The following is an 18,093-nucleotide window of genomic DNA, read 5'->3' as shown; positions in this document are numbered from 1 at the left end:
AACTTGTTTCTGGATTAAATAATTTTTAGTCTCTTAATTTTATATGAGAATTATTTTAATATATTTTAGTTTTAAAATTTTAAAAAATAAATTGATATAGTGTTTTTAATTTTATTATATTAAAATTATTTAACATATAAAACATAAATTTAAATTGTTTATCACGTTTAATGTAAAACGACTTTGATAGTTAAAAAAATTTAATGTAATTGAATTAAAAATATTATATTAATTTATTTCTAAAGTTTGAAAATCAAGAGTATCAAACTATAAATTTTAATTTCATATTAAAATATAAAACACTAAAAATATATTTTTTAAATTAAAGTAATTAAATTTTCTTGTATATGAGTAAGTAATTTTATATAGTATTTTTTTATTCAATAATTTCCTTTTAATGTTTTTTATTAAAAATAATTGTAATTTATTTAGATATTTTTAATTTATTTTCATATTATAATTTTTTAATTATTGAAAATCATTTAGTTTCTACGGTCTTAATGAAGAATTATATTTTTAAAGTCACAAAAATATATCTTTATATTTTTAGTAGTGTATATTAATGTTACATGTAATATATAAATATGATCATTATTTTCTTTTTCTTTTGCGCAATTTAAATCAAATATAAACTAAATTTTTCAAAAATTAATGTTCACAGAAAATGATTTTTTTTTTAATTTTTCATATTACAATAGGTATTTTTACACAGTATTTTTTATTTACTATTTACATATTTTTTTAAATATTTTAATATCTATTTTATTTTAAATATGAATAAAAATATCATAAATGTAACATCACATGTTAAAAATTACTGTATTAAGACATTTCATAATTAATATTCAATATAATTTACAATTTAAAATTTAAAATATATTATTACATATATTTCCAAATCTTACTATGATATTATAATATCTTTATTATCCAAAATTATAATGAGAAAAACTTTACTATATCAAGTCTATGAAACAACGGGTCCATCATCTTCAAAAAGATATATTTACACTTACATTTTCATTTAGCTAGACTTAATTATTAGGATAAAATGTATTGATGTCAAACTTTTCCAAAATCCTGCACTTGTAGTGGTTAACACTGTTTTGCATAGTCATTGTCAAAGGTTTTCACCCTTTTACACACAAAAGGTTAGTCTTTTATCCTGTCCTAAGAACTCCAAATTGTTTTCAGACAAGAAATTCTTGCTACTCTCACTACCTAATCCATTCTCTTCCATGTGAGTTCGAATGATTAATAGAGTGTCAACATTTTGTATCTCTACTTCAATGAATAGCCCCAAAGAAACACATGTTTATTCCACCTTGGAATTAGTGCACATTAACCTCAAACAGATAAAAGACACAAGCACTTACATTATGATCATTGATCATCAAAGACTCATATAGAAGACTTTGTAGTTACATCCAAACAAGAAAAACTCACATGCAAAGAAAAGAACAACCTGATAAGGAAAAGAGTAGAAAATCTATTCACTCAAATTAAGAAAATAATCGCTTAGATGGATAGAGTTTGTCAAGAGGATCACTCTAATGATCTAATTAGATATTCAAGAAGGGTGATTTATATAAACATGTTGAGTTTTTAAATAATAATAAAGATCAATTTATAACAAAATTATTTATACTAAAATTTTTTAATATTAAAAGAATTTAGTCTCATTGTTATAAAATCACTATGAATCCTAAAATATCATCTTTAGGTCTTTGCATAAAATATAATACAAAATTGATAATAAATATAGAATTTAAAATATATATACAACAACTATTGGAAAATAAAATAAATATAATGAAAAAATAAATTAACTACAAAAAAAAGATTATAAGAGTTTTAATTTATTATAAATTAAAATTTGAAGTACACTTAAAATATATTTTACCAATAAAAACATTAAGTTTTTTTTATAAAATGTATGAATACTTAATTGACATATATCACGTTATCAATAAGATATTATCAATATTTGGTTAAGATCCTAATGTTTGATTATACATTGGTGAATATTTAGGTTAATATGTTCATCAAGCAAATTATAAGTAAAGAAAAGTTAAGGTTTTATAAGGATGGATGAACATTGTCATCGGGTATATAAGAATATTTGGTATACAACATGAATGAAAGTGATATTTTTCTAAGAAGATTGCATAGTATGCAATAAACAATAAATAACAAGAAGATATAAGAGAATCAGGTTAATGAAATAATTTTGCTATTACAGCTTCGAAAAGAATTCAATAATCTCAAAAGAAAGAATATTGAACAGATGAAACTTCAACACCGAGATAGTTGAAAAAATGTAAGTGTAAGTTTAAGTTTCATATGGAGTAAAAATGAGAAAGTGGAGTACCATATAAGGATAAAGACTCATAAACTCATTGTCTTAAAGAATGATGTGAATTTCTTGTATACTTAGACTCATATACCTAAAACTCATAAGTTGAAACCATTTGTTGACATCCTATGTCGAAAACATATACCATACTTATAGATGAGTTACTTTGTGCAACTAAAGGAATTAAAAGACTTCCTTAATCAAGTTAAACTTTTGATAGGAAAGATTTTGATAAAGACAGAATCAATAAAGGAAAGATTTTGATAAAGATAGAATCAATAAGAAGCAAACCATGGAGAAGACTAAAGAGCCATTGAACACTTTTGCAATTGAAAGGGATGTTTGTTTGAGCTAAGAAAAATACTTTTGGATCTTTCTTGGCTAGATCGTCGTTGTGTTTAATCACTAATACATATCATCTTTCATTATTTCTTCTATTGTTGTGTTTAATCTTTTCCAGATGATTTCATTCCTTCTTTATAATTCTTGTAATGTGAGTGTGCTTGATCAGGATGACCAAGTTGTTATTATAGAATTTCATAAGGTGCAAAGCTAAGAACTTGTAGGGTGTAAGATCTTAGTTTTTAGTGCTTTTTTCTTGTTTTTCTGGATGTAGCAAAACTTGAAAGGTAATAGATTGATTTAGTAAATGCAAAAGGATAGTTAATAATTATATCCCGAACACCTTTTGTCAACCGATTCAAACAGTAATTTTAACTAAATTCCAGAAAACAGAAGTTTTCACATGTGAAAAACAAAAGTAACATCAAAAAAACATTTAGGAATATATAGTAATTTTCGAATGATTTTTTTTCTAATAACTTCCAAAAGAAAAAAGATTGAGTTAATTTTCAATGGAGCAATTGTGTTTTGATGATGGTAGCAGTGAGTTCATGGAGGTAAGGAAAGAGGTGTCCAGAACCATGGATTTCATGGTAGTGAATCCAAGGGATGTTTTGAGCAATGTAGCGTTGGAGGGGAACAGGGATGAGCTTATCGTCATCACCTTGCCATAGATGAACATGGCCTGTGTTATCTGGAAAAGGGTTATCAATATCAAGAGGATCAAAATCCCATCTTCCAAACCCAACTTTGGCGTCACGACAAATTGATTCAGCTTCACCTTGTTGCTGCACCTGTGACTGCATCATCATCATCATCATCAACCAATATGATTAAATATTGAGAAAGAAAAAAGAGAGGATGAAGGGTGGATGGGAGAAGTACCAGATGTTGTCTGTTGATTTTGGGAAGGATTGATAAATCTTGATGGGAGAGAACAATAGGAGTGGGACTTACAGCACTTGATGAAGGAAACCATTTCTGAGTGAACCACCAGAAAGTTAGCCATGGAAAGTAGTGAGCAACTCGCACAGCCCATTGATCTTGTGTGGGTTGGTCGTAGAAGGACTTTGTGGTGATGTTGGAAGGAAGGTTATGCCACCAATAATTTACCACTGGTGTCAGCAGTGTTGCTCCAGCGAGTCTGTTCTTACATTCACAACCACACCAAACACGTTCATGTGTGCACAAAACTTTCAAACAACAAACAAGAGTTTCCTTTTATTATGTCATCTGATTGGTCAAAACTTTTTCAGACCAATGAAAGAATCTATTGGTAAGAAAATTTTGAAAAATAGTTGGCAGTAGAAATTTAAAAGAGAATCTTAAAAGAAGATAAAAGAAAAGAGGATGTACTTAGATACCTATGAGGAATGAACTTGAGGCAACCCCATACAGCTTGTCCTCCCATGGAAAATCCGACCACATAGAACTTATCTCCCAATTCTAACTTATCTGCAAGCTCTTCAACATCAAGTGCCAAGCTTTTAATCGTTCGATTTGGATGTGGGTCACTTTCTCCATACCCTGGTCTATCAAAAGACACAACACACGCTCCAAGTTCCTCAAGAAGTCCCTAATAATCATTCATCATAACACACTATAATCAACCCAGATGAACACAACACAAATGTCATAATAAAAGGAAACTTTAACCCTTCTCCCATTATTCAAATGCAACCCTTTGGATTTCCAACAAAACCAAGATTGTACAAATCTAACTCTGATAGCAGATAATGAACATATATATATATATATATATATATATATATATATATATATATATATATATATATATATATATATATATATATATATATATATATATATATACACACACACATACATTGGGAAGGTTTGTTGCAATAACAGCATCATGTCGAGAGGAACGAAAGCCATGTAAGAACACAATCTTGTTCTTGGCCAGTTCTCGAGGCACACCATGTTCCTTGTAGGCTAAGTGCCTTCCATCTCTGAGCTTAATCCTTGAAGCTGTGATGGGTGGCCCATTTGGTGAACCACATGTTCTTGGGGGCGGAGGCTGAATGGCCTGATATGCCAAGGCCACAAGAGTTACGAAGAACACTGCTGCAAATTTTATCAGCATTTTTCAGTGCACCAAACCAGAAAGAAGGAGAGTTAAAGAGAGAGCTTTTATTGATTATTTATGGTGACATTAATAAAGTGTTATATGATTCGGAATCATGTTTTCAATGTTTCTACCAGATAACATTCATTCTGTTTTCAATGTTGTTAGGTTATATCAGATAACGTGGCTGGATATTGATCACATGCTTATTAAAATACTAAAAAATAAAGAAATAATGCATAAGAGGGTCAGATTTGTTTAGATAATAAATAATTTCTCAAATTCTTTATGTATTAAACTTTAGGCTTTTTTATGAATTACATTCATAATTTTTAGTTTATTAAAAATAAGTAAAAAGCTTACAAAAATAATCTAAACTAATTAATGTTATTTTAATCTTTAAAAACATTAAATAAATAGAAACAAAATTAAAATGGATCTCACAGATAAAAGGGGAGGAAGGAAATTTTTAATTTTCTTGAAATTTAAAGTTGAAAGAAATTATGTTTGATTTATGTTTTGAAAAATAAAATTAATAAGAAACAATGTTTATTGGATGGATTTTGGTCAAAGGGTTTTGCGAAAACGTTCTATAATGAAGAGGTAAAAATCTAACTTCCTCAAATTAAAAGAAAAATTTTACAGAGGAAAAAAATACTGCTTTACACTTCCGTTGTACAATTATTGCAATTTTAATCATCTATAATTTTGTTGGAGTTTGTTAACTAAATTAACGAAACATAATTCAATTTTCTATGCATCTCTCAGGCACTAAGAAAGTTAATAAAAATATGGACATCACCTTAATACAAAAACAGTAGAATAAACTGCTTAGACGACAAGGAAAACTAATTATGGTTAAAGAACCCTTAATAACAAGTGAATATGAAATGACTACAATTTACATTGTACAGAACTATTTATCTAAGGAATTAACAATGATAAAATATGTTTAATATAATTAAAAGTATATATGGAATTAATTTCTTTATGCTAAATATGCATATAGAATCTCTATTTATTACAGAAAAAATATAGATTCAGTTCAAAATACAAATAAAAATTAATAATAAATTAACTAGAAATAAAAATAATATTTCTAATAGAATATAAAAATCATACAGGGACACATTATATTTTGGAGAGTCGTACAATGGGAAATGAAACCAAACAAATTTGTAAACATCTTTTATCTCAATATTTCTGAAGGTGCAGCTTGATGACCATTTCCTCTAGTTAAGCCACCTTGACATTGTTGGAATTGTCTCGGGACCGCAAGAAGTTGACGATAAAAGAGTCAACAATAATCTACAATGATTTAAAGATCAGTACGAGGAAGGGATATCAGAAACTAGAAAAAAGAATAAAAATATCAAGTGACCTGGTTGAGGTGTGCTGCAACACAAGGAAGAACAAGTAATCCAGATTCTCCAAATGCACCTTGAAGTGGCTCTATCACTGCTACCATCACTGGTAATGTTTTCTGAAAAGGAATGAAGACTTGTTTGGAGAGCAGAACAAAATGATAACTATTTGAATACTAACTTGTGAGAAAGTGCCTCCGAGTTGATACTCTTTGCATGGGAGATCTGAAAAAGTAAAAAGTGATGGAGTTATTACCTGGCTTGCGACAAGTACGAGTGCACTGGCATTTTCTTCCCGAGAAAAAATTGAGTTTCTACCACCAGAGATTACTGAGAGACTCCGGACAGCAATGGTATTGAAAACCAATAAAGACAGATGAAGAAGTCTGCAATGTATCATGAAGGACAGTTTTAGTTACCACAATGCCAAGAAAATGTTAATAGTGAATAATCCTATTAAATGCACAATGATGCTCATACGAAGAGAGTGCCAGGAAGTATCTCTATGTTGAACAAGACTTGAAATGAACAAAAGAAGACTATAATGCATAAGTAAATAAAGGTTGCCAATATATGATCTGTTCCCTAGGTACTAAATCAATGTTTTCTAAAAGGTAAAACCATGATACCGATAATATAATTTTCTAATGACAAATATGCTTTTTCCAATTCAATGGATCTGGTGCTATCCATGAGATACGGACTTAAAAACAGAATCAAGATATATGGGCAATCAAAACAAAGTGTTGTATGTGAATGCTAAAAGAACCTGTCACATAGGGATACAATACTAAATATCTACAACTTCTTGACATAGAAACTGTTTATTTTAACTTTGTATTTAGAATGAAATACCGAATAAATGTTAAATTTTGACTATATATTTATGTTACAAAACAAAAACTGGCAAATAGAAAACTACCGGTAACAGGTTCCAAATTATGTCTTGATAACACACAAATGTAAACTAACTCATGTGCCATACATACGTTCCCAGTCCAATAGCTATGAGAAAAACATCGGGCTTCAGCTTTAACAGCAGTGGCCTTGACCTACTCACCTGTATCCAAGGTACCTGCATGGCAATATTCTATTAAGACTATGATTGGCTTGTAATACCTTGATGAATAAAAAACAAACCAAATGTAATATCTCATACAAGAGAAAAAAATTAATTCCAGAAAAAAGAAAATCTCTAGGCAAAAGCTTCATACATGATTTGTTTGGTGGGATAAAGTGCCCGTATATGTAAAGTATTCATATGAAAATAAAATGTAATGAACAAAGACAAACGTTTGTTATTTGGATGCAGAATTGGAAATATTTTAGTTTTGATCAAAGTTGTTCAGTTACAGGTATTATTACACTTCACAAACACAAACATAATGTAATTAATGATTAATCAGCACAATTATTTTTCTGGCCCTGAATGCACAAAATATGTCCCTTGACTTAATGGCTTCAATGGGAAGCAAAAGAACAGTTTTTCCCAGTAAACTATTCTTATTCCCATGGAGAAAAAACAAGGGGACAAGACCATGGTTGTCAAACTCGCGAGTTAACTCAGTTAACTCGTCCGAGTTTACTCAGTTAACTCGTCCGAGTTTACTCTTAGTCATGGTTTTCGAGTTAACTCGGAACCAAACTCGTTTTTGGACTGAACTCGGTAGAATCATATATGGCTGACTTTGTGACAAGACTACCAGAAGGACTAGTCATTAATCAATAGTCCAGTGGTCATTAACTCGCCTAGTCTGGGTCATATTGAATATAATTAGAAAAGTGGAAAAATTGTATTTTTTCCCATAAAAAAGAATGTTGGTTGCTGACTACTGGTTTTCAAAGATGAAGATGAAGGGAAGGAAGAATATGCATCACAACAATTGTAAACATGTTATCAAAGGAATGAAGAGAACTCAATTGATATGTGAAGCCATGACGACATTCTAAAGCTAACGTTAAAATTTAATGAGCTGATTCTAATACATAAGATGCACCACTGTTCTGGTCCAACAATATAAACAATAAAAAGAAACAGCACAATGCATTCCATTCATTCTTATAACTTAATATTCTGAACATGTTCAAAAGACAAGACAAAACATATGCAATCTTTTCCATCAACTTGGTGCAAGGAAAACCACCTACTCAGAGAAAGGAAACAGGGAAACACCACAAAGAAATTGTTCTTACAAGGCTAAGGAAAAGCGCACTGATCAATGAGAAAAGCTTGCGGTTTTTGTCGACAAAGTCAGCCACACCTGTAAGGTATATATAAAAATAAAAAAATTCTTAATATATGATAATGTTATGGTAAAAAAAAAAGGAGAAAGTATGCAAAGGGAGAATAACATATCCTTAAATGTGCAACAACTAAGGGCCTGCTTGTTTAAGAAAAAAAAATTATGATATGATTGCAACCAGGGATAAAACTAAGTTAGAGCATATGAAAGTGATTATAAGAAGAAAAAAATATTATAAGATAGGGTTTTGACTTCAGAGAAAGGCACTAAAACAGCTTTTTTAATTTCTATTTTTTTAAAAGCTTAATTATTATAAATTTCTGCAAACACGTCATTTAACTTATAAAAGAAAATTTTTATTATAAAAAGAAGCACAAATAATCATGCCTAATAGAGTTCTCCTATGTTTCTTCCTATCCACTAAAGAAAAGACAGACAGACAACAGAGGCATACTTATAACACAAGAATCACAAAGACAACTTCTCTTAAAAGACAATATTTCTCATTTGCTCTTTTGGTTACTACAAGTCGCACTTTAGTGAAACATGAAACTAACTGACGCTAGTTAAAATTAAAACAAAGAAACTAAACCTGACCCACCAACTCTGCTTGACACAATTCATCAAATTAATAAACTCAACAAAGCTGCAATGTAGCTTATATCTGTCATATTCAATCATTCCCTTAATCATTTTCTTTCATTATTCTTTCCCTCTTACACCTGGAAAAGGTTACACAGACAAGTAAACTGTACGTGCATATATGGAATGGTAAAGAAGTTATCATGGTAAATCATTATAACTTTGTCAGAAAGTCACTTTAATTGCAGCCATCCATAGCTTGCCTCAGTTGGAGAACATCAAAGTTGGTTCTCATAGCCTCAGAATGGGCCACCTACGAAGGGTTGATAACACTAATTCTTATCTTTATCTAAGCCTCATTTTCCTAGCAAAATCAACTCTTTTCTAACTTGAAACTTGCTTAATCCTCTCTTTTATCTTGCTTTTGTAAATAATTGTAGTTTAGGTTACACTTAGTGGATATCATCATTAATCCCTTTGTTTTGTAGGCTAATTTTGTGCTTTGGAAGAACCTCAACCAAATCAAGACGCTGAAACCTAGGAAAAGCACAAAGAACATCAAAAGCAAGATCTCATGAAGTTCAGATTCACACGTGGGCACCCCATCTCTGGGCGCTGAGCGCCACTTACTTCGCAAATCTCACGCCTAGGCGCCCCATCCAGGACACTGAGCGCCATTCAATTCGCAAAGTTGGTGCCTGGGCGCCCCTCTGTTTGGGCGTTGAGCGTCACTTTTGCTGATGTGGCATTTTTGACCTATTTAATGCTAAAACGCGAAGGGAGTATCATCTTTTCGCGGCTAACACAAAAATACTCTCTTGGAGCGCTTGGAGGCTAGCTTGGGTGTGTGGGAGCACTCCTTTCTTCTTCCTTGGGTCTCCACTTTCTTCCATTTCTTCCATTGTAAGCTTGAGCTCTCCATGACAATGGAGAGCTAACTTCATTCTTGTTGGGGTTAGATGTAACCACCAAACTCTTATGTAATATGAAGATGTTTTGAATATATGTATTGCCTCTTTCATTGAATACTAGTAGTTTTGTCCTGCACCTAATGCTTGTTATGTTTTGGCCACTCATAGCTTGATATTTGGTTTGTTTGACATTGGAAAATATCTTATAAACCTAGACTTGGAATAAGCTACCTAAAGGAAATTGTGTCTAGGAATAGAACTTGGACCTTTAGTTGTCTTAAATCTTAATTCTTAATGCGGAGTTACTTATTAGGATTTTCAAGGGATTGAAGTCTAATAAGGAAATCTAGGCTCTTTTCACTAAGGGATTGGGTTTTGAGTAAACTAGTAGATTGACATTGGCATATTAATGAAGAGTATCTCCTGAAAATTCTTCTCACTCACTAATTTTTAAGGAAGATTCCATCGTCTTAATATTTAATTTAGGATAAGATTAGGCACATTTCTTTACTTTGTAAAACCTTTTAAGCACCAGGCTTTATCTAAAAGTTGTTGAAGAATTAGCCATTGCTACTACTTTGGTTTTGTTTTTTGTTTGTTTTTTACTCTTTGTTTTGGCTTTACATTTTATGATAGTGGATTTCTGTAAGACAACATTTTGAAAATATTAAGTTGACCAGCCTTTGCTTGACATAAAATAAAGTCAAATGTATGGAGATGATTACAAATGACATGCAAGTAAATAATCTAATAAAATATTTTCCCTATAACTATTAGATACCACTTTGCAACTACGACTTCCAAAGAAACTCTGCATTACAATTTCGTTCTCATTGCCAGTTATTATTTCATTTAATAATGACAATAGTTATTTTATCCATCAAAACATGTGACAAACAAGCTACATAAACAAGCATAAACAGATGGACAAACCTTTAAAAGATTCACGTAGAACCTGCCCATTCAAAGCAACAAAGAAGATTAAAATACTTTTAAGAAACTGATGTAACATAAGAATTTGGGCATTCAGCTCCAAAGACCAAATAGAAAACGCCAAAACAAATGTATTATACTGTCACTAAGGTGTACATAAAGAACTAAATTCAAATATATTTACTACACAGCCTTTTGAACATAAAGAACCCATAAGTAAGCCCACGCAGAGAAGATACATTTTTGGTGTCCAGAATTAGATCACCTTGGAATTATTCAAACAGCATCTATAGTATCAGGTATATGAAGGAACCCAATTACCTTTCCCAAGATAAGGGGGATTAATATGGTCAGAACAAGACTGTTAAATAACTGCTTGATAGGTAGAGTTACTCCAACTCCAGCAGCTACAAATTTTGTGATGGAAAGTGGAATCTAAAAGATAAAATATTATCATAAATATAACAAAAACTAGAATTAAATTAGATGGAGAAAATGTAGATGTAACAATAAAAATACTGAAATAATATGGACTTCATATGATGAAAAGCGACAAGAGATAAAATATTAATAATATTATTGTTGATGATGTGATGTATGAGGCTGATGCATAATGCTAAGTGTTATTGTTAGAAAAAATCAAGAAGAGAAAACGAAAAACAAAAAAACAAAAACTCCATGTTGTTAATCTGCCTTTTGTCTATATATATTGACAAAAATCGGTAGAAGAAAGATAGACCCAGCCCATTAATACAAAAAATACCTAATAAGCACATATATAAATATATATTTTCTACCACTTATGTTAACTGCTAATTTCATACAACCAGTACAAGTCCCGTCCAATACTAGTATAATATGTGGGCCAAGGGTATAAGAATCCCAATATTCTAACAAAACTTTAAATGTGAGAAAACAGAGGATTAAGATAGAGGGCTGGAGGATGGCCCCATTATCAAAACCAACGCTTCTCGATATGACATTTTGTTACTCTAGCTTAATATGCAATTTCCTTCAGTGTATTCAATTTGTTAAGATATCTTCACATCTCTCTATTCATATAATATCTTTACAAAATCTTGTAGGACCTTCAGAATATATTGTGTATAGTGGAATGGCATGAAGGAAATACAACAAAATGTCATCAGGAATTTGCATATTAAAAATTGGTACTTAATCAAGTGATATATTAATAAAAAAGTAAATTAAAATAATTTCATTTTTCAGTTTTAATTCTTAAAAATCCAATTTTAAAAGAATTAATTTTATTCAATCTTATTAATAAGTCATGTGATTATGTTTTTATTAGATTTTTCAGTACAAAAATTTAAAATAATCTTTCTAATTTGAATCTGAAATGATAATGTATTTCTCTATTTTTTATGTTATTTAATGTTATTTTAAAACTTTTGTCAAAGTGTTCAGCAATTTCGAATGTTTACTATAATGGAGGGATTTGGTTGTAATGTATTAACCTAGAGGTTAAATCCAATCTTTAACAAATAAAAGGAGGGTCTATATCATGAGAAAAAATCCATAATAAGGATATTTTTGCCAGTTATATACAAAAATAGAGATTTTGGGTATAATTGTATGCAGCATATTCACAAAACACGAGGGGTTTGTTCAGATTTTAGAAAGATGTTTTGCTTAAGAAATTCAAATGACAGAGTTTAGGAGTTACCCATCCCTAAATTTCAATACAGCCATATAATTATTCTGAAATAAACTTAGAAAAAATGAAAAAACGAGATTAAATTGAGGATAATGTTAAATATGTAACTCTTCATGACTCACAATCATTATTCCTAACAAGTTGGATATTACAGTCATTGCAAGAGCAAGCGCAGAATTTCCCCCAGCAAGCTGCAGAAGCAAAGTGAGAAAACTCAAGCAAAATTCAACTTGTTTACGGGTAGTAGATAAAAAGTATAAGAAAAGAAGCCAAAAGGACAGCAAGAAAGGAGACAGAATATAACCATACCTGGGTAAGTGCGACACCACTTGATAATGTAGTTGGCATACAGCTAAATATAGCCAGCCCTGTAGAGACCCAGAAATTCATATCTCAAATTGAAAATATTGATGACTAAGAAAGCCAACCGTCAACAGCTAATACAGACATTACTGAGAATCAATTGTTGGAAATGTGCAATTTATGATACCAAAATGGAAGAGTGATGTACCTGCAAGTGTTAATCAGCAAATAGAAACAAGGTAGAGTTTCATATTCATTTTATAAAGCACAATCACAAAGTATTTGGAAAATAAAGAAACCAAAAGGCTAAAAAAAAAAATTAGACAAATGTTCAAAAAATTGATCATTTGGTAAGCAATGTGTCCATCCATCCTCCAATTAAACAAATGTTCAAAAAATTGATCATTTGATAAGCAATACATATAGTTTGTTTTGTATGACTTATTATATTGTCTAGATATATGTCAAGCTCAAAACAAGGCTTGGCGTTTGATGGTTTGTTGCATTCACCTTCTCTAATAGAGGTAGCTCCTTCAATATATCACCTTCCAGTGGTGCCTTTTCAATATATGGAACAGAAACATAACTTTAACAACTGGACAAAATTCAAGATATATCCAACCATGTTCCCAAGCATTTTCTTTATTTTTTCTGATTGTTGCACATAAGCCAGTTTCCCAAATTATAAGTATCTAAAAATCAAATTTTTTCTATCATTTGTAAAAAATCCATTTGCATATTCTTTACAAAAAATGTTTTTCATCTTCAACAAGGAAAACACTCACAGAGCTCTCAGAATCACCAGCATGGCAACTTCAATGAAGTCGCAGCATATAGTTTCAGGTATTAGTCTCCATATAGTTTAATCTCAGTAGATGATTTATGGTATCTACGTAATAGAAGTTCTGGAATTACATACCACCTTCGCAAGTTGATAAGAAACTCACTAGAAAAACACCACAAGTTGTACTTAACCAAAAAACATAAGCAGTAAACAATACTTGTCGAAAAATTTTGGCGGTAAAATATACTCTCTACAAAAAATGCCAAAAGCAAACAATAACGCTGCCAGGAAAAAAAAACTCATCAAAAAAGGCTCACCAAAAATCTCATCGACAGTGAACAATAGTGATAGCAACAAATAGGATGAACTGTGATAGCAACACAAAACATCATATCTAGAGTGAACAATGATGGTAGGAGAAAAAAAAAACTAGAAAACATATGTGGTTTCTATAGTGAAAGCACAAATTTGAGCTACTTTCTCATCAAACTCTTGATACTATGGAAAGAATTAGTGACAAAATAGGCCATGGAGGAAGGGACAGTGAGTATTGCAATAATTACATTGCTATTTATACTTGTTAACTCCTGACTTATCCCTGTAATTTCCTAACTAATTGACTTCCGGGTTGGTTGGGTCTATTATCTTCTTATTCCTTCTATAGTACATTTTAGTAGGCCCCATGTTGCGAATAGTTGAAATTCTCACATTGACTAGATATTAGTCAAATACTAATATATAAATGAAAGTGTGAATCTCATCTTATAAGCTGATTTTGTGAAATTGAGGTGGGCTTAAACCTTCATTTCTATCATGTTATCAAAGCATATTATTTGAAAGTTTATCTTAGCAAAATTTGTTGGGACTATCATGTCTTCCTCTATTGGACTCCTATTAGACCACCCACAAATATCTATTCTACTGCTTGAGATCAATCTTTGACATGAGAGAGTGTGTTGGAGATCTAACACCAACTAGAGATAAAATCAAATTAAAATATATAAATAGGGTGTAGACCTCATCTCACAAGCCAATTTTGTGAGGTTGAGTTAGGCTTAAACTCTTCTTTTTAACACTAACAACACTTGTCCCCAGCAAAAGATCCACCATTTCCTTAGGCAAAGAATAGGGAGAGAATGAGGAAAGGCTTGTTGTAGAGTAGATGTTGCCTTCTAAATCATCTAATCCTCCCCACTTGATATCTAAACACATTTTGCTGGTTGAACTTGGAGCTCTATGTCATCTGCCAAGGCCAAGGTTAGAGGTCAAATAAATTGTGGTGTACTAACTACCTTCTTGAGGGGGACCCATGAAAACTGGGGTGGATCTTGCTATCCCCCGCTAAATCCAGCTTATGGGTTATTTGACCTATATGGGGCATAAAAATGAGGAATGAGCTAATTGTTAGGTCTTTCGGCCAACGAGCACATCTTTTAGGGTTAAAATTTAAGAAAAACTTAATCTTTCACAACATAATACACACCTCTCCTATGCTTATTATATTATATTCTTATTCTATTCGAGGCTTTTAAAAGATCCTGCCTTAAGTCATCATTCATCTCATCACATTGTTTAGTCAACCTGATGACCTCTTCCACTATTGAAGGAATGATTGTCCCTTTCAACAATAAGGGTGGATTGCATCCATACAATGCCTTGAAAGGTGTCATTTAACTAGATGCATTATATCTAGTGTTGAACCAAAACTCTACCTACATAATACATCTAGCCAAGACTTTGGTTTCGTTATCACATACACTGTAAATAAGTCTATACTGACAGTCTAAGGGCATGCCTACATAAACTATAGTCTGACATAGGCCTAAGTTCTATATTTTATAGAAGTCCGCATTTTTGTTCTGACATAAGCCTATTAGTATATCAATATATTGTGCTGAAATTAGATAAAATAATAATAGAGCTAGTCATTGAACAAATGGTCAAAGAAGCACCCTTCAAGGAAAATAAACCACCTAAAATTTAATCATCAACTTAAAGCAGAGACAGGTTTCAATGAATCAATGCATAACACATAAAACACGATCTTTCCAATAATGCAGAATTATTTGAATTACCAAACATTATATCTGCAAACATGAAGTAGTTCTTCAACATAGAAACTTGAGTTTCTTAAGTATCGAAAAGAAGTCTATAAGGTAACACAATGCAGTCAAAATTTAACTAGCAGTTATTCAAGGTTTGACAAAATCTCAGGTCAGCAAGATACAAATGTGGTTACCCTAGCTTAAACAATACAACTACTATAAAAGTATCTTGGAAATGGCTGAATTATACTTAAGGTAGAATAAAAATAAATGTTAAACCTGTAATAAATTCCTGGGGTTGGAGCTGAATTTGCAATATTATCCTGGAAAAGTATGGTGTAAGAAATAAAATAGACACCTGAAAGAAGAACCAAAGAACACATTACACATTGGAAAATACATAAAAAAATAACCTTAAAGATTTAGTTTTTAAAACATGCAGACATACTAGAACAAGTTGAGATCATTCATTTTTCATAGAGTTCAATGGTGTCAATTGATCAATGTAGTCAAACCCGTCTAACAATATGCTCAATTGATGCTATCGTACAAACAAAATGACATTTACTTTTTCAAGTTAAAACTTTTATCCTTGTCCACGAAAATAGAAAACTGAGCCATGTTACATTCTTTTTCCTTGCTAGGAAAAAGGACATAATGTTGAGTATAGTTTTCAACAGGTTCAAAATATCTTGTCTCGTATAAACATACACACATATATAAACCACTTATAGGAGAAGTAGACAAAAGGAAAAATGAAATAAGTTTCTCCAATAAGATGATATTATCCCATGCATAAGTTAAAAATCAGATTTTGGAGAAGTTAATATAAGAGAAATTCTACAAATTAACTTACAAAATTTGCAATATTATATATTATATACAACTTCATAACAAATTTGCAGCATGATCAGTTATATTCCAATTAGGAAAAGTGAGCCCAGAAAAAGGCCCTCCAATCAAATATGGGATAAGATTTTAATCAAATATTGGATGACCGGTCGAAACAGGTTGTGGTGAACCAGCCTGTAAAATTCATTCATAAAAATTTTATGTTCATACAAGCCCAAAGAGTCCAACAGGCCATGCTTCTACAGCTGCACCAATTTCTTCACTACGCAACATCAATCCTATACGATAACCCATAAAAACACCTTGAGATAAGGGTATTGTAAAATAAAAATAACAAATAGATGCAAAAGACTATCCACGAAAACTAACCTGAGATCACAAAAATTCCAAATGGACCAACTTTTGACACATTAAATTTATCAGCAGCACAACCAAGACTAGGATACGTTAATCCTAATGTCACTGCACTAACCAGAGCTACACGTTGCCTCAAAAACACAACCAAATTTGTTATCCATTAGAACATAATCAAAATGAAGTAAACCATAAACAAAATCATAAAAAAAAAAAAAAACAACGAAACTTGAATGCACATGACAGAAAGGAGAGCCACCTAAAGGTAGAACGTTGCTCCTAGCAAATTTCAAAATTGGTTCCAGCCAACTCAATTCTTTCGTCCCTTTACTGCCATTGCCACCAATCTGAATTTACAAAATTAAATTAATTGAGAAAAACTCAACATTACAACACCACACCAACAACATTAAATTACACATGGTGAATGAAAATGTTGGCCTAAAGAATATTCAACTTAGGGTCACATTTAGTATACCAAAATCTTTTCCAAAGCGTCAGCCACCTCACTCATAGCCTACTCCACTCCACAAGAACAATTGGGTTCAACATAAACTTTATTCTAAAAACAAATTCTTTTTTCACTACATTGAGAAAAGAAAAGAAAACGAATTCGTATTTTTTTCCCTAAACTTGGGAACTAATGCATGTTCAAATTAACAATTTTGTTCATGTATGTTTTCTCAGCCGATAGCACAGGCGATGGAAAGAGAGAACCTGCTGCGATCGGTCACAGGCTCTGATGAGTGCGGGTTTAAAACGGCGAGAAACGGAGCGGAGAGTTAGGGGTTTAACGGCGTAGTGGTGGCGGTGAAAGGAGGAGGAAATGGTGGCGGGAAAGCGCGAGAGGGTGAGTGAGTGCGCCATTGGCTCCGTGGAGTGCAGTGACTGAACTCTAAACAGTAATTGGGAGGAAGCTGATGCGAACATTTTGCGGTGGATTTTGCCGAGAACGAGTGAACGAAGTAAATGAGTGAGTGGGAAAGTTGAGGAATGGTGGTGATGGAAACAACGTGCAGACTCTTGTTTTGTGGTCACTGGAAAGTGGACTTGTAGTTTCTCAAATTAATAAACTTTTCAAATATTCTTCGACTGTCGTTTATCATTTGTTTGTTTTTTAAAGGAATTATTGCAATATTAATCCAAGTTTTTTCTTTCAACAATTATTCATTAATTTTCAACTTTTATAATATACTAATCTAAAAAAATTCTTTCAAAGAGAATTTGCATGTTAGTGTATATAATTGTTGTCCGGTCTAA

General features: G+C 31.5%; 2 protein-coding genes across 2 annotated transcripts; both read right to left on the bottom strand.

Moving 5' to 3' along the window:
- Nucleotides 1–3,053: 3,053 nt before the first annotated feature.
- Nucleotides 3,054–4,903, bottom strand: LOC148194064 (uncharacterized). The gene is made up of 4 exons (XM_088097025.1): nucleotides 4,545–4,903; nucleotides 4,063–4,274; nucleotides 3,584–3,842; nucleotides 3,054–3,498 (listed from the first exon to the last, which is right to left on the bottom strand). The coding sequence occupies exons 1-4, from the start codon at nucleotides 4,803–4,805 to the stop codon at nucleotides 3,208–3,210; spliced, it is 1,023 nt and encodes a 340-aa protein (XP_087953151.1). The 5' UTR covers nucleotides 4,806–4,903; the 3' UTR covers nucleotides 3,054–3,207.
- An 888-nt stretch (nucleotides 4,904–5,791) lies between these two features.
- Nucleotides 5,792–17,869, bottom strand: LOC124842971 (Sodium Bile acid symporter family). Its single transcript, XM_047319591.2, has 14 exons — nucleotides 17,551–17,869; nucleotides 17,093–17,180; nucleotides 16,849–16,956; nucleotides 16,690–16,757; nucleotides 15,907–15,985; nucleotides 12,805–12,863; nucleotides 12,618–12,686; nucleotides 11,142–11,255; nucleotides 10,821–10,842; nucleotides 8,345–8,412; nucleotides 7,141–7,226; nucleotides 6,408–6,537; nucleotides 6,169–6,270; nucleotides 5,792–6,095 (listed from the first exon to the last, which is right to left on the bottom strand). The coding sequence occupies exons 1-14, from the start codon at nucleotides 17,761–17,763 to the stop codon at nucleotides 6,024–6,026; spliced, it is 1,278 nt and encodes a 425-aa protein (XP_047175547.1). The 5' UTR covers nucleotides 17,764–17,869; the 3' UTR covers nucleotides 5,792–6,023.
- Between the last annotated feature and the right edge of the window lie 224 nt (nucleotides 17,870–18,093).

This window comes from Vigna umbellata, chromosome 8 (genome assembly GCF_029865625.1).
Source record: "Vigna umbellata cultivar VRB3 chromosome 8, Vumbellata_1.0, whole genome shotgun sequence".
Taxonomy (NCBI): domain Eukaryota; kingdom Viridiplantae; phylum Streptophyta; class Magnoliopsida; order Fabales; family Fabaceae; genus Vigna; species Vigna umbellata.
Note: the sequence above shows the minus strand (reverse complement) of the source record. Positions and strands in the feature narration are given on the sequence as shown.